This window comes from Heterocephalus glaber, unplaced genomic scaffold (assembly GCF_053883595.1).
Source record: "Heterocephalus glaber isolate CG9 unplaced genomic scaffold, H.glaber_assembly_v1.0 deba00000594, whole genome shotgun sequence".
NCBI lineage: Eukaryota > Metazoa > Chordata > Mammalia > Rodentia > Bathyergidae > Heterocephalus > Heterocephalus glaber.
This window is the reverse complement of record NW_028258151.1, coordinates 34313302-34331354: the sequence shown is the minus strand read 5'-3', so window position 1 is coordinate 34331354 and position 18053 is coordinate 34313302. Positions and strand designations below refer to the sequence as shown.

Sequence of the window (18053 nt, the reverse complement as noted above, 5' to 3'; positions counted from 1 at the left end):
GGCCTCACTGCCTTGCCAGGGCCCCGATATCTTAGTGACCTGGAGGTGGCACAGCCAGGGGACCACACTGAAGGCCATGTGTCCTGCACACCGTGAGCACTGTGCCAGGCCTATGAAGGGTTCGTCTAGTGAGCAGAGAGCATTCTGCACACAGGCTGGCTAAAATGTAGAAGAGAATATTACAGGGTTTTCTAGAAATTGAATATTAATGCACTGGCATAAACGCAGGGCCTGGCAGCACTGTCGTTCTCCCCAGGCCACAGCGGCTTCAGTCAGGCTCGGGCACAAAGCCCTGCTCTGCCACTCAGGTCTGCATGACCTTGAGACAGTCACTGTGCCTCTCAGAGCTTCCATTTCCTTGTCTGTACTAGAGAGGGACTAATGCTAATTCCTCAGACAGTGCTGTGAAGGGTTAGAGGGCCAGGTGTGGTGGTGCACGCCTGTGATCCCAGCATGCCAGGAGGCTGAGTCAGGAGGACCCAAAGTTTGAGCCTACCCTGTCTAAAAACAGTAGGAGGGTGGCGGGGATTTAGCTCAGTGGTTTCGCCGCTTGCTATGCAAGCGCAAAGACCCAAATTCGATCCCTGGTACCAAAAATTAAAAAAAAATTAAAAAATAAAAAAATAAAAACAGTGGGATGGTTGGGGATGTAGCTTAGTGGGAAGGCCCTAGATTCAATGCCCAGTTTAAGAAAAAAAGAAAGCACCGGGCGTGGTGGTGGACCCCTGTAATCCCGGCACCTGGGAGAATGAGCCAGGAAGATTGCTGTAAGTTTGAGTCCAGCCTGGACTACATAGTGAGACCCTGTCTCAAAAAAATCAAAATAAATAATAAATAAAAGTATTAGAGATAATGGATGGGATTTCCGGCATGCACTACCACTCCTGGCAGGAAGGGAGGGATTTGAACCCCTTATTTGCATGCCCAAGATGTAGAGTAGCCTTCCAGAAACTTCCCTGGTTTCAGGCTTGCCCCTGGGTGCCACAGTTCCCAACCATCCTGGAAGACCGTGGCTGCACTCACCTCTCTCTGTGACCACCTTCTAGCAGCTCACGGGTCAGATGGGTGCAGGCTGGGAGAGGGGAGGATGGGCCCTCACTGCCTGCTGTGCCCCTGGCAGGGGCCGCATGGAGGGAGAAGGAGGAGCACTGGGCAGGTGGGGACCAGCACGGCCGGGGAGCAGGGCCAGTCCAGAGCCTTGGAGCAAGTGACATGGCCCAAGGGGGGTGCGAGGGCACTGTGGTGAGGGGACAGTGAGTCGTATTATCTCCCTGCACCCCAGCTCCCCATCTGCTGGGCTGAGAACGAGGTCATCTGGGTGGGGACCATTAGTAAGGATCCAAGGTTGGGGGCCAGCAGGAGGCGGTGAGCAGCCAGGGGGCCAAGAAGAAACAGGGCCTAAGGGCAGGAACAGTGGCTGCAGGAGCCTTGGGGGACAGGTGTAAGGCCTGGTGAGGGAGAGGCAGGAGCAGGAGCTGGGGGAGCAGGAAGGACCCTCATCCTCATCCTCGTCCTGCTGGCGGCAGAGCGGCCTCGGGCCAGGAGCTGCAGGACAGCCTCTCGAGGCGGGTGTGTGGCACTGCTCCTGCCCTCTTCACAGACCACATGCTTACCCCTTAGCCTCTGTCTCCCCACATAAAATGGGGCGCTATGGACTCCACTTGGGGCAGCACCCTGTGAGCAGAGCCCGGCTCTGGCTTGGTGCCCTGCCCAAGATGTGGCATTATGGGGTCTCCCGTCTCCTCTTCTGTGAAAGCACCGCTCCTACTGTCTCCAAAGATCTTCAAGAGGAGGGCCTTGCTAGGCCTGGTGTGATGGCACACACTTGTATCCCAGCATTCAGCACTGAGGCCGGAGGACCACTGCAAGTTCAAGGCCAGCCTGGGCTACATAGTGAGACCCTGTCTCAAAAAAACAAGAAACAACAGAAAAGGGCTGACAGGGCCTACAGGGCTGTGGGGCCAGGGTCTCCCCAGTGCCTGAGAGCCCCATGGGACAGTACATCACACAGCTGGCGTGTGAGAGCCAGCACCCCGAGCCAGTCCAGGCTTGGACAGCACCCCCTGCACCCCTTCTACCCGCAGATGAATGGCCAGGTGTCTTGGTTCAATTTAGAACAAATGGGTTTCATCATCCTGCCTGGCTTTGCGTGTTCCTGTGCCTGGGTCCTGGGCTGGCTGCCTGGGGCGTGGAGCAGGGAGCAGGGCTCTGCAGAGCCCGAGTGTCTGAGCGGGTCTAGCAGCCACTTGTCCCCTGTGCGCTGCTTGGTGATGGGCAGGGCCCTTCTGTGGGGGCTCCAAGGACAGCCCCGCCCTAGGGGGCCCAAGCAGGGTAAGGAGGCGCCCAGGCTGGTGAAGGTCTTGGGGACATCCGAGCGGGGGGAGTATGTGTGGAGGTCCCACTGTGGGCCATCTTAGTGCCAGGCTGCTCTAGCCAGGACCTGCTATTCAAGAGAAACGGGGCCAGATCCTAGTTAAAGGCAGCTTGTGTCCAGTGCTCATGCAGTAGGGCAAAGGCATTTCAGTTCGGAGTACAGCAAAGATAGCTCTGCAGGGCTGGAGATTTAGCTCAGTGGTTTCGCAGCCTGCTGTGCAAGCAGAAGGACCCGAGTTCAATCCCTGGTACCAAAAAAAAAAAAAAAAAAAAAAGATAGCTCTGCAGAATGAGGGGCTTGGACAACAAAATTATTCAAAGGAGGCCCCCAGGGTACAGGGATTCTTGCCAACAGCAGGACAAGCAAGGACTGGGAAATCCAAGGTGGGAGACAAGGACTTGATGGGATATCAAGGATGACCAGACATCAAGGGTGGAGGGATTGTTACCCTGAGTAGGATTTTTGTTTGGTTGTTTGCTAGGGTCTCAATATGGCAATCCTTGAACTCATGGCAATCCTCCTGCCTCAGCCTCCCAATTGCTGGGATTACAAGTGTGAGCCACTACATCCCACCCCAGCTGGGCTTCTTGATTCCTGTGAGACAACTCTGAAAAGTAGAAATTTGAGGTCAGCAGCTCCAGTGCTGACAGTGACTCACTGATTGACCTTGGGAAAGTCACTTAACCTCTCTGAGCGCTGTGTGCTTATTTAGAATTGAGAATACTTCAGTCTTTCTACGAGGCAGATGGATGGAATAAAACCCTGCTACCTGAGGAAATGTTTTGTCAGCCCAAGTGACAGTTAGAGATCCTGTCTTAAAAACAACAAAAATGAACACACACACCCGATAATAAAAAGGGTTGGAGCCGGGCATGGCAGTGCATACCTGCCCTGCTCACTGAGATGGTGAACCAGGGACAGAGAACAAACGCTTGCAGACCCGAGCCCTGTTTCTAGCTACAGACTTGACATCTGAGCTCTTCCCACAGGAAGGACTCCCGTGCAGCCTGCACTGACATTTGCAGCAACAGCAGCAACTTCTCTCTTTCAAACAAGTTAGTGGGGAGCTGTGGTAGCGCATGCCTGTAATCCCAGCAATTAGGAGGCTGAGGCACGAGGGTCACTATGAGGCCATGCTGGACCACATGGTGAGGCCCTGTCTCCAAAGACTAAAACTAAAACAAAAAACAGGATAGCCCGTTTCTCTCTGCTAACCCTGGGTGGCCAGCTTATATTTAAATAAATATCAGCCGTAAAAGTGCGACGTCAGGTCACATGTCATTTTTTTGCCTTTCGCTTACGGCTAGAGATAATGTTTACAGTTTGGGAGACACAGCCTTTATGCAAATCCCCCAACTCTAAGGGGGTACGGATTCTGAGGTAGAGCGCAATCCTTCGCCAAGCCCTTTCAATTCTGGTTCAGATGAAACTGCATTTCCCTAGAGCCCTGTCGGCTCCCGTCTTTCTCCCGCCCCTTCCGGTTTAACACTCAGTCCCCGCCCCCTCGCGCCCACTGGCCAATAGCAGCTCAAATTCTCGCGCCCTCACAAACAGAACGAGGGCGGGAACGTTTCAGGAGCCACGGGGGAGGCTCTTGTGGCCGGAGTTTGGGTTTTGGAGTCGGAGAAGCAGATTCGCTCTGACGGCGAGTACAGAGATAATTCGGTCGGAGTCAGGATTTGCAGGAGAAGTTCGTCAGTGGTTAAGAAAAGGCTTCATAAGAGACGACGGTGATTTCCAGCCGCAGGTCTTGCCCAGACCCGTCTTCGGCTTTTTCCCCCAGGAAAGGAATCTGCCGCCGAACTCGCGAGTCCAGTGACTCGGCAGGAGAAGATGGCGACCGTGTGGGATGATGCCGAGGTGGGCGCGGGAGGGCTGAGTGTCTCCGGGCTGGGGCTGGGGCTGGGGCTGGGGCTGGCGGGATCCGGGCCCCTCGGATGTAGGCAAGGGTCCTGACTTCTTTATCGTGGATTCGGGGTGGGGAAATTGAGACCGCGAGTGGGCTTGGGGAGCGCGGGATGCCTGTCCGGGATATAAGTAAGTACAAGAAAGCATTTTTTCTTTAAACAGCAAGATGGAATTGGAGAGGAGGTGCTCAAGATGTCCACAGAAGAGATCATCCAGCGCACACGGCTGCTGGATAGCGAGATCAAGGTGGCCTCCGGCCCGCGACCCCAGGCTCCTCACCGCTTCCTTCCCCGTAGCTCATTTCTGGGCCGGGAAGCTAGAGCGCGAACTGAGCCTTGCAAGGAACGGGAAAAGAGATGGGGTGGTGGGGGACCAGGTCTGAGATACGGAGTGATCAGGCTGCCTTTGCCAACAGGTGTTTCTTTCCCTCAAGAGCCCTCCCTCCAGTAAATCTCCATTTTACAGATGACCAAAACCTGTATCCACCTGACTGAGAGGCCTGCTCTTTTCTCCAGTGCTATACCTGCTTCACCAGGAGATTTCCAAAGTGCTAGGCATAGTGGTGCAGCCTGTAATCCCAGCACTTGGGAGGCTGAGGCAGGATAGCCGTGAGATCAAGGCCAACCTGGGCTACATAGTGATTTCAGGGTTAGCCTGGGCTACTTAGCAACACCCTCCCTCAAAAACCAAAACAGGTGGTTTCCACATTTGCCTCTTGTCTTGACTTTTGTTGGATGTGGACATAGGCAGGCTGGGACTTCTGAAAGCTTTAGGTCTGGGTAGACATGCAGGAGAGTCCCCTGGGCAGCCTGGACCCCCACCTGTGACAGAGCCCTAAGTTAGCTGAGCCAAGGCTGAACATTGGCTTCCACCACCCTCATCCCAGATAATGAAGAGCGAAGTGTTGCGAGTCACCCATGAACTTCAAGCCATGAAAGACAAAATCAAAGAGAACAGTGAGAAAATCAAAGTGAACAAGACCCTGCCATACCTTGTCTCCAACGTCATCGAGGTGTGTGTGTATGTGGAGGGGAAGAGGGGATCGGTGGGCTTGGAGACAGCCTGGGGTGGAAATTCTGAGTCCAAACTGCATGTTACAGCTACTTAGAGGCCTCAGGAGTCTCCAGGGTCCCCTTCCGGGGGTGGGTGAGTTCTGTGCAGAGGCAGCGTCTAAAGAAAGATCTTCTTTGTTGTTGGGTTTTTTTTGGTACCAGAGATCAAACTCGGGTTCTTCTTTGAGTTTTGTTTCTTTGAGCCCTAGTCTCACTGTGTAGTCTAGACTGGCCTGCAACTCTAGAACTTACTGCCTCAGCCTGCTGAGTGCTGGGATCACAGGTGTGAGCCCCCATGCTCAAGCCAAAATAGATTTAATCAACAGCGTGAGTTATCTGCCGCACGTTTGCTAGGCTCAGCTATTTGAGAAATGAAGTAGGGCCGGCCAGCCCTGACAATGCCAGGGATTCTCTTGGCGTTGGGAAGTTCAAGAGGCTGAGTTCTTTCCCTTCTCAGCTGCTGGACGTTGACCCGAATGACCAAGAGGAAGATGGTGCCAATATTGACCTGGACTCTCAGAGGAAGGGCAAGTGTGCAGTGATCAAAACCTCCACCCGCCAGGTGAGGCGGCTCAGTGGGAGAGCTGAGGGGTGAGGGGCGGTGGCCCAGAGGACAGTGACCCAGACTGCCCGTCATCTCCCGCAGACGTACTTCCTGCCTGTGATTGGGTTGGTGGACGCTGAAAAGCTGAAGCCAGGAGACCTAGTGGTGAGTGGTGCCTGAGCCTAGGCAGGACTTTTCTCTTGCACTTCTGACATGTGCCAGCCGAGGCCCTGTCCCAGGCCCCCTCTTGCCTCTAAATCTTGGCACTGCAGCCCTGAGAGTCTGCTTGGTTGTTCTTGTTAGTTTTTGATTTTTGAGACAAGGTCTCACTAGGTGGGCCGGACTGGCTTTGAACTTGATCCTTCTGCTTCAGCTTGCAGGGCTGGGGTTACAGGCCTGTACCACTGCTGGTGGCAGCCTGCTTGCCCTTGATTGTTGTGTTGTTGGTCCCAGTCCCGTGTTTTGCTTTTTTTTGGTACCAGGGATCAAACTCGGGACCTTGTGCTTTGAGGCAGGCGCCGGAACCACTGAGCTAAATCCGGCCCCCATGTTTTGCTTTCACTCTGTGTACACTTGTAGCAGCTCATGAGTTAGCCCCTGAGCTGTGGCAAAGCTGACGGCTCCATACTGTGTCCAGGGTGTGAACAAAGATTCCTACCTGATCCTGGAGACCCTGCCCACAGAGTATGACTCGAGGGTGAAGGCCATGGAGGTGGATGAGAGGCCTACAGAGCAGTACAGTGACATTGGTGGCCTGGACAAGCAGATTCAGGAGGTGAGTTTCCCAGTTCTCCACCTCGCTGACCAGAGAGTGTCCACTTCCTGTGCCTCTCAGCCCAGAAGCCCAGGGTGGAAGTAGGGGTGAGGGTAGGAGGTTCAGGTCCCAGGTGACAAATAACTGACTTGCCTGGGGCCGGCACCAGGTCTGACACTCGGTCTCCTCTGCTCACCCAGTGTTTTCTACCCCAGCTTCTGGTCCTGGAGAGGCTGTGGCCAGCCTTGGTGGGTGTGGGGTCAGCTTGTGTCCCCAAATTGGAGCAGGAGGGGCACCAAGGTGTGGGCACCCTCAGGGCTTCACTCTCCTCACCCAGTCTTCTCCCTGGCAGCTAGTGGAGGCCATCGTCTTGCCGATGAACCACAAGGAGAAGTTTGAGAACTTGGGGATCCAGCCTCCGAAGGGGGTGCTCATGTACGGGCCACCGGGGACCGGGAAGACACTGCTGGCCCGGGCCTGTGCGGCACAGACCAAGGTGCGTGTCCTGTGGGGATGGGAGGGGTGGGCAGGGCCAGTGCTCTCCGCTGGGCTCCCAGGGGCCTCTCCTCCGGCCTGATGGCAGTGTTCGTCCCCTGCAGGCCACCTTCCTGAAGCTGGCCGGGCCCCAGCTGGTGCAGATGTTCATCGGGGACGGGGCCAAGCTGGTCCGGGACGCCTTTGCCCTGGCCAAGGAGAAAGCGCCGTCCATCATCTTCATCGATGAGCTGGATGCCATCGGCACCAAGCGGTAGGGTGGTGCTGGGGACACTGGCTGGGGTGACTCCTAGCTGTGCCACTGCAGCTCCTCCGCACCATGCCCCTCCTCCCTGGCCAGGTGCCCTGCTCTGCTTCTGGGTCCCAGACTCTTAAACAGCCTCCTGCTTCTGACCTCCCGTTCTCCCCACAGCTGCCCGCTGTTCTCTTCTCGACATGGAACGGGGCCACCTCCCCACGGGGACCCTCAGACCCTCACAGACACAGCCCACCCAGGCCTCCATCCTCACCCTGTCCCCTCTGCCTCCCTCTGCCCTCCTCCCCAGCCTCGGGCCACTTCTCCCCACACCTGCCCGACCCCCTCGGGTCCCTGTGTGGTTTGGAGCGGTGCCTTCAGCAGGGAGGCTGGCTGGGCCAGGGCTGCTTCTGTGCTGTTTGTCCTCTGCCCAGTGCCTGCTCTCGTGAGCCTCCGCGCTCCTAGTGCTGCCCCCAGCGATTCGTCCACCTTTTGAGTGCCAGTCGCTGTGCCCGAGCCCAGGTTGAGCAGGCTGGTCCCTGCCTGGCTCCAGGCCATGGCCTCAGTGTCTCGGCCTCCTGTGCCTCACAGCTTTGACAGTGAGAAGGCCGGGGACCGGGAGGTGCAGAGGACCATGCTGGAGCTTCTGAACCAGCTCGATGGCTTCCAGCCCAACACCCAAGTCAAGGTGAGTGCCCTGTCACTGCCTGGGCCGTCTTGGGTCCCCCGGCAAGCAAGTGCTGGGGCTGGAATTGGAGCCTACGTCTGCCCATGATGTATCCCACCAGCTTAGCCTCTCTGGGCTGCTGCTTGTTTCTCCTGGCAGTGCCATTGTGGGTGGATCCCTTACTCGTGGCTTTAAATCACTGTTTCTCTTTTCTCAGGTGATCGCAGCCACCAACAGGGTGGACATCCTGGACCCTGCCCTGCTCCGATCAGGCCGCCTGGACCGAAAGATCGAGTTCCCAATGCCCAACGAGGAGGCTCGGGCCCGGATTATGCAGATCCACTCTCGGAAAATGAACGTCAGGTGAGTGGAGGCCTCAGCAGGCGGACTGGCGCCTTCTCCACCCGAGCTCCACACAGCCCCGAGCCCTCCCTGCTGTGCACAGTACTGGTCCTTTTGCAACTCCGCTCCCTGTAGATCCCTTGGGAACCCAGGCCATTTGGGGCGCTCCGCTCCGGGGATCCACCTTCACCTCGCCCTCCCTCCACAGCCTGCAGGGAGCGGCTTTCAGCAGGTGGCAGACCTCTCCCAGCCCATTTTCTTGCTTGTGACCTTAGGGTTGTGGGAAGGATCAGGTGGCAGTGTGAGCACAGTCCTGGGCACAGGAGGACAGCAGGGAGCAGCAGCATGGTGCCAACTCCCCACTCTGCAGGGCTGCGTGAGGCCATCCTGCCTCTCCAGCCCTCTTCCTGGGCCTAGGAGGCCTAGAACCACCCGGGCCTGTAATGCCTCGGCCTCACCTCAAACCAGATGCAGGTCAGGCAGCCCGAGCAAGGTGCATGCCTGCCTCAGGCAGGTGACAGTTGCTCTGTGTCCTCTCCCCAGCCCGGATGTGAACTACGAGGAGCTGGCCCGCTGCACCGACGACTTCAATGGGGCCCAGTGCAAGGCCGTGTGTGTGGAGGCGGTGAGTGGCTGGGCGGGTTGGTGGCTCTGGCCGCGTCTCCTCCTGGACAGGGTGTGTGGCTGGGGGAGGGGAGCTGGGGTTGGGATGCAGGCAGCCCCCAGAGCTGTCTGTCCGCCACAGGGCATGATCGCACTGCGCAGGGGAGCCACGGAGCTGACCCACGAGGACTACATGGAGGGCATCCTGGAGGTGCAGGCCAAGAAGAAAGCCAACCTGCAGTACTACGCCTAGGCCAGCCGGGTGCTGGCTGCCTCAAAATAAACATGTCCTGTCCGCCCCGCCTCCTTCCTGGGCTCCAGGGAAGAGTGGGGACAGCATGGCAGGCCCCTTCCGCCCCCAGAAGCTTGGGCCCCAAACCAGTTGTCCAGGTGAGGCCGTCCAGGCCTTGTAGGCGCTGCAGTTGCTGCCTGATCCGAGCACCCTCAGCCCTCTCCGCACCCACTGCTCCTCGGAGCTCTCCAGGCTCCCTGCTTTCCCAGTTCCAGAGGGAAGGAAGAGAGGATGGCATCCCCAAGCCCGCGTGGTACTGGGGATGGAACTGTCAGGGACCACTGAGCTACATCCCCAACCTTTTATTCTGATGTTTTTTCGGTACCAGGGATTGAACTCGGGTCCTTGGCACTTGCGCAGCAGGCGGCAAAACCACTGAGCTAAATCCCCGGGCCTCCAGCCTTTTATTTTGAGACAGGGTTTTACTAAGCTGCCCAGGCTGGCCTCAACTTTGCAATCCTCCTGCCTCAGCCTGCCCAGTAGGTGGCATTACAGTGTGCCACTGTGCCTGATGTTTTACCTTTGTGCATTAGGGAGCTCTCTCCCTTGTGCTTGCTGACTTGTAAAGCCGGGTTTTAGGTCTTTGTCCTTGAAATGTCCCTCTTGTTTGCCAGCTTGGGGACTTCCTGTTAGGCCCCCATTCGCTCTTTCAGCTGCTTTTGGCTGAAAACCAGCCTTGGGCAAGATCCACTCTGACAGCCCTTCCAGCCAGTCTGAGGCCTTTCTGCCCACCCACCCTGTGCCTGGGCATGGAGCCGGTCAGTGGGGGGCTGAGCACTGCAGGCTGGACGTGGAGTCTCGTGTGGTCAGCAGAATAAGTCCCGCTCTATCCCAGGGGTACGGATGCGACTCGGCAGCTGGGCTGGGATGACAGCTGTGGGCTTAGCAAAGCCAGTGTCTGAACCCAAGGGCTTCGGTGGCTCCTGAACGTCCCTTCAGAACTTCAGCTGTGGCCAACAAGAGCCAGAGCTCTCCCCACGTTTCCTCGCCTCTACCACCCTTAGTGGACGCAGCCTGTAGTTGCAGAACTCCCTGAGGCCAGTGCCTCCCCAGCTCTGCTGGGGTCCTGGCTCACTGGCTGGCCCCACCGACCTAGCTTTGCCAGGATACCCAGTGACACCTACACTTTACTTCTTGGATTCTTCATTTATAAAATGGGCCCCTCCCTCAGTGGCTGGTAGCCCCAGGCCCGGGCCGATGAGGTTTGGGCTCCCATTCCAACCCCAACCCCCGGGAATTGAACTCAGGACCTTGCGTTTGCCAGGCAGGTGCAGGGCCAGAGCTAACTTCCTCGGCCCCTGATGACATTCTTGAGAGTTACTTTGCTGGATGGGCCACAATTAGGCAGTGGACCTCGCAATGCCCTGCCCCTAGAGCACGAGCCGGTCTGGTGCTCCCGCCTGCAGTCCTGACTGGGTGGCTTTGCTGACCGCACTGTGGGAAAGCAGCGCCCCCTGCTGTCTAATGTTCTTAGTCTCGACACTGATCCCGCTGAGACCAAACCTGGAGATGCCTGGATAGGATATCCGAGTGTGGTGTGGGCAGGCAGCCCCCTGGCTTGTGAGGGTCGTGGAGTAGAGAAAACCCTTCTCCGTGGGAGGGTCTGGGATGCTTAGCGACAGGCTTCTTACCCATGGTCGGCCACGATAGAGCTGCCACAGATGCAGACAGGGATCTGGCGGCGGCTCTGGTCTGAATATTTATTCTGTGCCGTCTACAGACAGGTATTTACAGATGCAGCTGAGACCACCCGAGTGCCTCACGACCTTGCAGACTCGCTCAGCCACTCCCTAAGCAGGGCCAGCCGGCTGTGGGCGGCCGCGTCCGGAGCACATTCCTGAGCGCTGACAGCGGCAGCCCAGGCAACCCAGCCTGTCTCGGCCGAGCCCACAGGAGGCGCCTGGCCCGGGCCGGTCACGGCCGCTCTGCAGGCTGCTGCATGGCAGCTGGCGGTAGCGAGAGCCTCGGCGCTCGCTGTCAGGGCACTGGTAGGGGACATGAGCGTGGGCCTGCCCTTTCTTTGGCTGGCCCGGAAGATGGACCCGAGGGAGGGCGCCCGAGCCGGGGCGGAACCAGAGGGGCCCACTCCCCCGAAGGCTGCTCGTCCTCCGGTCCCTGCAGCCCTGGGTTCCTCGAGCCACCCACGCCTGGGGTCCCGGGCTCTGGGGACCAGCGCTGATCCCCTGGAGGCGCAAGATGACCGGGTGTCGGGGAGGCGGGCCGAGGCCATCAGGTCACAGTGTCGGTCTCGCACACGCTTCCTGGCCAGAGCACGCGCACGCATACGTGTACGCACACACACACACACACACACACGCACGGTCACGGGCGAATCCGAGCGTCTTATTGCTGTGTGGGTGGGGCGTCGGTCACTTGGTCACTCGATGTAGAGCGAGAGCAGCACCATCACCACGACGCCGGCACAGAGCAGAAGCACCTGCTGTAGGGACAGCCTGCGGGGAGAGGGCGGCTCAGGGCGCCGGCCCGACCCAGTCCCGGGCGCATCCCCGAAGGGCACTCACCACGGGTCGTCCTCCTCCAAGAGGTCTGGCAGCACATTCACCAGGGCGATGTAGAGGAAGCCGCCGGACGTGAAGGGCAGGACCCAGGCCACCGTCTCCTCTGCGCAGGGGGAGACCCCGACTGGCTGCGAGCCTTGGGCACGAGTGTCCCGTGCCCGCCCCGGGGGAGTCAGGCCGGCTGCGCCCTCTGACGGCCACCACCCGCGCCCGTACCTACGCCCTTGGGTGACTGCGTACAGATGGCGAAGCAGGAGCCCAGCAGGCCCCCCAGGGCTGTGGACAGCTGCAGCTTGGCAGCGCTCCAGCGGTCGAAGCCGGCCCGGAGCAGGATGGCGAAGTCGCCCACCTGGACGGAGGCCTCCTGTTAGTTCACCCCAGGCCCTGGTGGGCCCGGTCCCTCCACCCCGAGGCCAGCTTCGGCACTCACCTCGTGGGGGATCTCGTGCAGCACGATGGCCACGGTGGTCAGGAGCCCCATCTGCAGGGACGGGAGCCTGAGTCCGGGGCTGCGCTGGCCGGCGCCCCACATGCCCACGCCCTACAAGCGTTTGGGCTGCTCAGAGCTGCCTCCCGCTGGCCTCTGCTGGCTACTGGGGGACAGCAGGGACCAAAACGGACGAAGAGCAGCCTCAAGGAGCCAGCAGCCTGGAGGGGATCGGGACTGGGGGAGGGGGCAGAGGGCTCTGAGGAAGAACATTTACACGGGGCAGTGTGGAAGGAGGACGCAGCAAGTAGATAGCACGGTGGGGCCACTGGGCCACAGGACGGAGGGCGGGGCCGGTGTAGACACATCTAGGAGCAGCACTGTGGAGCCTGGCAGCTTGAGAGAGGCTTCCCAACCAGGAGAGGGTACAGCAAGGACAGAGCAGTGTGGCTTGTGACAAAAGGTGCAGGTGACACGAATGTAATCCTAGCACTCTGGGAGGCTGAGGCAGGAGAATCCCAGATCCAAGTCCCGCCTAGGCAATTTAGTAACTTAGCAAGACCGTGTCTCAAAATTAAAAATACAAAGGGCTGGTTCAATGTCCAGGACTGACCGGGGTGGGGGAAAGGAGGTGGCGGCTATGGCAGTGTCCAGGAGAGCAACTGGGAGGGCTGGGAAGGGTTTGGAGCAAAGCCAACTGATCACGGTAGATGCCATGGTGCCCACAGAACGCCTGTGGCTGCCTGCCCAGCCCACTTACCTTCTTGCTCACGAGGAAGCTGGCAGCCACAGCCAGCCCATGGGTGAAGTTGTCTATGGTGTTGGCCAGCAGATTAAGATAGCCGCTGACCTGGGGAGGGGAGAAAGCGGGCTAAGCTGGGCCGAGCCGACCACTTGGCTTGGTGGCTGCAGGAGGGGACCCTGAGTGGCCACTCACTTTGAGGTTCCGGACCTCAGTGTTCAGGCTGGGCTGTGCCACCACCCGGACCGCACAGTGGCCGCCATTGAGCGCAGCAGCAGTGGGGTCTTTGCTGGAGGCCTAAGGCCGGGAGAAGACAGGGAAGTGACATTAGATGAGCCTACCCAGCTAGGGCAGACTGGGGAGGGCAACATGACAAGAGAATTGGTGTCTCTGACTGGGCTGGGCCTCTGCTGACCACAGAACCAGTGCCCCCAACTGAGCATGCTCTCAGCCCCTGCTGCTGTCACTGTCCCTGTCCTTGTCCTCTGTCAGAACAGCTGCCGCCCCCACTGCTCCTGGGCAAGAGGCCAGGAAAAAAAAGAGGTCCTCTTTTTACAGGGCTTTTTTTTTTTTTGGTACTGGACAGCGAACTCAGGACCTTGCACTTGTGGAGACCCCTTTTTTTAGGGCTTAACTCAGAACCTGGGCCTCCAAGCCCCATATGTTCAGGAGCCAGGGTCTGGACTCACCTGCCTGGACTCCTCCCTCTCCTTGCTGTCCAGGAACACCTTCTCCAACGCCAGGAAGGTCAGGAAGCCAGCAATGACCCACAGCCCCAGCTGCTGTTGCTGCTGCAGGCTCTGCCCCTCAGCTCCTGCAAGGGAGCACTATGCGCCATGCCAAGCCAGTGCCTGGACGAGGGCCTGGCCCTGGGCAGTGACAGGGGCCAGGGCCAGGGCTGGTGGCTCAGGATGGCCACACAGGCCAGGCACTGGGTGCAGCACAGTGATTCCTCCCGGGCAAGTGTCCTGCCAGATCCCTCTTCCCGCTGCAGGGCTAAGGCCAGGGCAGGCCAGGACCTCACTCACCAGGGCTGGCGCTGCATGTGTAGGCCCAGGCCTCCGGCAGCAGGTGCAGGAACACGTTGCCCAGCAGGCCCCCCAAGGCGAAGCTGAGCAGCTGCTTCAGGCGCAGGGTCCCGGCTGCATGGGAGGGTGGGGGTCGGGGACTGAGCGGCTGGGACCCCTGGCATCGCCTCTGTCCCACCCGGCTCACCGAGCTTTCTGCTGGTTCCAGCAGCTCACCAGTCTCCCAAGGCTGGACACGGCTGCAGCTCTCCTGGGCCCCACCTGCTGGCTAGCAATGGCTGGGTGCCTAGCAGGAACCCCTTGAAGCCCACCAGGGCCCCTACCGCAGCCTGCTTAGGAGACAGGGCTTCCAGCCCCACAGGTCCCAGCTCCCAAACCCACCAACTAGTGAGCTGCAGGCAACTTCTGAGATTCAGTTTCCCTGTCTGTAAATTGGATCTTGTGGGAATTAAATGACAATATTGAGCACTTATTAAATGGAAACTTCTTCTGAGCCACTGTCACAGAAAAGTGGCAGGGATGTGGGGACATTTGCAGGCTCACAGCACACAGATTTGGGAGTGCTCTATGAGCGCCATGTTCAGCCCAATCGGACGGAACAACTGAGGCTAAGGCCACTGGGTGGGGGTGAGGAGAGATCCCTGGGGAAGCTGCTACCTCCATGCTGTGACTTGCTAAGCCTGTGCCTCCCTTGTGACATGGAGCCATTAGTCCCCACCCTGACCCAGCAGCTGCCTTAGGGTGCTGGCTCCTAACAGAGCCCTGGGCCTGGCCCATCTCTGCACCCCACCCTCAAGTGGGAGGACTGGCACCCGAAGCGAAGCATCTCCCTGGGGTCTGGCTCACACAGGTACATCAGGCTATTTGCATGCACACGTCTGAGAAGCAAACGCCCTGCCCATGCTGGGCTCAAACCCCCGGGTCCCCTCCCCAAGCCAGCCCTGCCACCAGGGGAGGCTGAGAACCCAAGGGAGTGGCCCTGTGCTTGGCACAGGCTGCAGACGGGCTTTATGTGCACTGCTCACTTTCTCTCCACGTGAATGCCCGTGAGACAGATGTTTATGATGCCCATTTTGGAGGGCACTGGAGCTGAACCCAGGGCCTTGCATGTACTAGGTCAGACCTTTACCGCTGCCACTGAGCCACATCCCCCCTCCTATTATCCCCATTTTTAAGACTGGGAGGCTGAAGCTGAGTGAAGGTAAGGATCTTACTCTGTGCTTCTGAGCTGTTGAGTGGCAGGGCCAGGACTGGTGGCCAGCTAGTCTGGTAGTCCCTGTTCATAAGGGGTCTGGTGAAGCCGTGCGTGGCACTCCATACCTGTGATCCTGGCACTTGGGAGGCTGAGGTGGAGAACTGCTGAGAGTTCAAGGCTGGCTAGCCTGGGCTACCTAAGTGAGACTCTACCTCAACAACAACAAAAAACAAGGCTGGGGATGTAGCTCAGTGTGAAGGCCCTGGGTTCAATCCTTAATACCAAGAAGAAAAAGAGTCTGGTGAGTGTTTGCCGACAGACACAATGAACAGCTGCTCGAATGAATGAAAACATAAATGTGCATCCGGTGGCCACGGGACCAAGGTGACCCATCCCCATCTCAGACACGCTGTGACCTGGAACACGAGACCGGGGCTCCCACCCTGCTGGCTGCCCCTTGCTGCCACTGCAGTCACCCACCTTCTGAGCGCAGCATGGTCCCCATCTCCAAGGGAATGACAAGCAGTGGGAAGACCCCTGTGAGGCCCACGATGAGCGAGCCAAGGAGGGAGCAGATCCAGGTGTCCAGCCTGTCGCTGCTCAGCAGGGACCCCCAGGACTCGCTGTCCAGGCGACAGGCTGCTGCGGCCCCCCGGTTCTGGAGGGCTGGCTGGGAGCCCCCGGCCCTCCCCAGCAGCTGCAGGGCAAGGGTGATGAGGAAAAGGAGCCTTTGGCCGGCCATGCCACAGCCAGGGCAGGGACATCCAGGCATGCCACGTGCTGAAAAACACAGAGGCCCCTGAGGTGGGTGGCCAGCCTTGCCTACACACCTGCTCAGGACATGTGGCATTCCCACCCACGACCCAGGCAGCCAGGGCACCCAACTGCCTGGTGGGCACAAGCACCACGCATTTTTTCCTTCTGAGCCGGCTCCAGACTGTGTCGGCGGCAAAGCTTGTCCGCCTGAGGCTAAACTTTCCCTAATGACTGGGTGAGGCGCTGGCGGGCTCCCTCCAGCCACTGGCAGGCCCAGCCCAGACGGCTGCTCGGGCTGCCAGGAGAGGTTTGGTGCCAGGCTGTGCCCCAGTGAGGGTCCCCAGAGACTGAGAGCAGGGCAGTCTAAGATGATGGGGTGGCACTGGGGGACACAGGAGGGGACACAGCAGCGGAGCTAGATGGGACCATCAAAGCTGTGTCCTGGGAAATGAGCCAGTGTTCCTGGGGCATGGAGGTAGGCTGGGACTGAAGGATCCCTTAGTCTGGAGAAGCCTCACAGATGTGGATGGAGCACAGGCTTCCGAGACTGGTTAACTTGGTGCTCTGTGCTTGGAGCTGTTTGTGGGCAATTCCTGGGGTCCCTAAGCCTTGGAGACCTTGTCCTATGGGATGGGACTGGGTACCACCTCCGTCACAGATGGGCAGATGAGAAGAGCAGGATGAGGCAGGTGGACGGCACGGAGGAGGCACAGGGTCCCCAGCCCAGGAGCAATGTGCCCTGCCAGCGGATCCCAGGACTCGCGCGAGTCAGCCAAGGGGAAGTTCAGTCTGGAAACTCAAGCGTGAGGTTTAAATAATGTTCGGCCCTGCCCTATGCTGGCTGTGACCTTGAGCTGCCTCAGTTTCCTCCTGGGCTGAGGGAGAAGGCAGGGAGAGCACAGAGTTGCCTCTGGGAGCTGGGAAAGATACCCTCGACTGGGCTCTCCAGGCCTTAGCTCAGGAGAGCCCCATGGGACCAGGGGCTGCCACGGGGACCAAGGCTGCTGGCTGGGCAGGGCCAAGTCCCGAGCGGGCCATCAGAGGTGAGGGGATCGCAAGTTTGGGAGAAGGACAGACTGCAGGGGGAAGCTCATCAGAGAAGAGAGGGAAAGGAGACAGCAAGAGGGTGGAGGGTCGAGAAAGAGCCAGACCGGGGCGGGGGGGCGGGAAGGGAGACAGCAGATCCCGGGGACCGAAGGCGCCCGGGCAGCGAGTCCAACCCCGGGCTCTGGGAGGCGCTGGCCAGGGTCTCGAGGCCGGGTGTCACTCACCGTGCGGCGGCAGCGGCGGCGGCGCTCCGGGCGGGCCCGGCCATCCAGCTGCGGAGCCGCGCCCCGCCCCACCCGCCTCTGTCCCGCCCGCCCGGCCGCCCCCGGCCCGGCCCGGCCCGGAGCCGCCCCGGAGCCCGGCCACGTCACTTGGGGCCGCCCGGAACCCAGCGTGCCGCGCCTCGCTGGGGCACCCGGAGCAGCGCCCGAGTGCACTTCCGCCTCGGGACTATGGGGGACCCGAGCGGACAGCGTACTTCCGCTCGGGCTAGCTCGCGGGAGGGGGCGGGGGAGGGAGAGCCGGGCGGAAGTGGGAGCTCCACGGGTGTCGGGCTCAGCCCGGGCGAGGGTGGAGGCCCGCTGGGACCGCGATCGACGGCGCGGCTGTGCTTGCGGGTCTGGCCGCGGCTTCTCCCCCGGCGAGCAGTTTCGCTGGCGGCCGCACGGGGGCGCGCTGGGCCGCCGCCAGCGGGGAGGGCAGGACGCTGGGCGCTCCCCCGGATCGCCCGGGCCGCCGCTCCACGCGCAGGGAAAGGGGAAGTGCCTGCCGCAGGGAGGGGCCTGGCCAGGAGCCGCAGAAGAGGGAATTTTATTCTTACTCATCGAATTATTTTTATGCTTTGGTTTTTCACTGGGAACCTCAGGCCACTGTCTCCAGGACTTGTAACCCTTTGGGGTCCAACCCCGGGTGGCTCGGCCCTGCTCCTCAGAACACCAAACCTCTTCTCGCAGACCAGCGGGGCGCTTTGTGTGTTACCACGGCAACCGAGGCTTCCTGAACACCTACTACGTGCCGTCTACTTGGCCGTGCAGTGTCTCTCCCAGTCCTCGTGTTCTCCTTAGCCTAGGCGC

At 59.6% G+C, this 18053-nt stretch overlaps 2 protein-coding genes across 10 annotated transcripts; one reads left to right on the top strand and one right to left on the bottom strand.

Annotated features, from left to right (window-relative positions):
- Nucleotides 1-3927: 3927 nt before the first annotated feature.
- Nucleotides 3928-9270, top strand: Psmc3 (proteasome 26S subunit, ATPase 3). 2 transcript variants are annotated; one of them, XM_004851849.4, is made up of 12 exons: nt 3928-4234; nt 4445-4528; nt 5169-5294; nt 5792-5896; nt 5981-6043; nt 6516-6653; nt 6985-7128; nt 7232-7380; nt 7954-8050; nt 8247-8392; nt 8915-8996; nt 9117-9270. In XM_004851849.4, the coding sequence occupies exons 1-12, from the start codon at nt 4208-4210 to the stop codon at nt 9225-9227; spliced, it is 1272 nt and encodes a 423-aa protein (XP_004851906.1). In that variant the 5' UTR covers nt 3928-4207; the 3' UTR covers nt 9228-9270. The 2 variants fall into 2 exon arrangements, with proteins under 2 accessions (XP_004851906.1, XP_021119855.1); XM_021264196.2 differs by lacking the exon at nt 5981-6043 and having other exon boundaries at nt 3956-4234.
- A 1682-nt stretch (nt 9271-10952) lies between these two features.
- Nucleotides 10953-17361, bottom strand: Slc39a13 (solute carrier family 39 member 13). 8 transcript variants are annotated; one of them, XM_021264200.2, is made up of 10 exons: nt 17205-17361; nt 15658-15957; nt 13983-14096; nt 13644-13768; nt 13150-13251; nt 12973-13062; nt 12216-12326; nt 12002-12134; nt 11789-11888; nt 10953-11719 (listed from the first exon to the last, which is right to left on the bottom strand). In XM_021264200.2, exons 2-10 carry the CDS (start codon nt 15947-15949, stop codon nt 11644-11646), a joined length of 1143 nt encoding a protein of 380 aa, XP_021119859.1. In that variant the 5' UTR covers nt 15950-15957; nt 17205-17361; the 3' UTR covers nt 10953-11643. The 8 variants fall into 8 exon arrangements, 6 of the variants coding, with proteins under 6 accessions (XP_021119859.1, XP_021119860.1, XP_087061241.1 ...); XM_021264201.2 differs by having other exon boundaries at nt 12216-12266; nt 17205-17360; XR_015448871.1 differs by lacking the exon at nt 17205-17361 and having other exon boundaries at nt 12026-12134; nt 12216-12266; nt 15658-17123.
- Between the last annotated feature and the right edge of the window lie 692 nt (nt 17362-18053).

Coding starts and splice junctions, on each gene's coding strand:
- Slc39a13 (XM_087205115.1), bottom strand. CDS start 16,027: ATGCCACATGTCCTGAGCAGGTGTGTAGGCAAGGCTGGCCACCCACCT. Junction 14,097..15,657: donor GACCATGCTGCGCTCAGAAG/GTGGGTGACTGC, acceptor CCTCCCATGCAG/CCGGGACCCTGCGCCTGAAG. Junction 13,063..13,149: donor CTGAGGTCCGGAACCTCAAA/GTGAGTGGCCAC, acceptor TCCCCTCCCCAG/GTCAGCGGCTATCTTAATCT.
- Psmc3 (XM_004851849.4), top strand. CDS start 4,208: ATGGCGACCGTGTGGGATGATGCCGAG. Junction 6,654..6,984: donor TGGACAAGCAGATTCAGGAG/GTGAGTTTCCCA, acceptor TCTCCCTGGCAG/CTAGTGGAGGCCATCGTCTT. Junction 8,393..8,914: donor TCTCGGAAAATGAACGTCAG/GTGAGTGGAGGC, acceptor TCCTCTCCCCAG/CCCGGATGTGAACTACGAGG.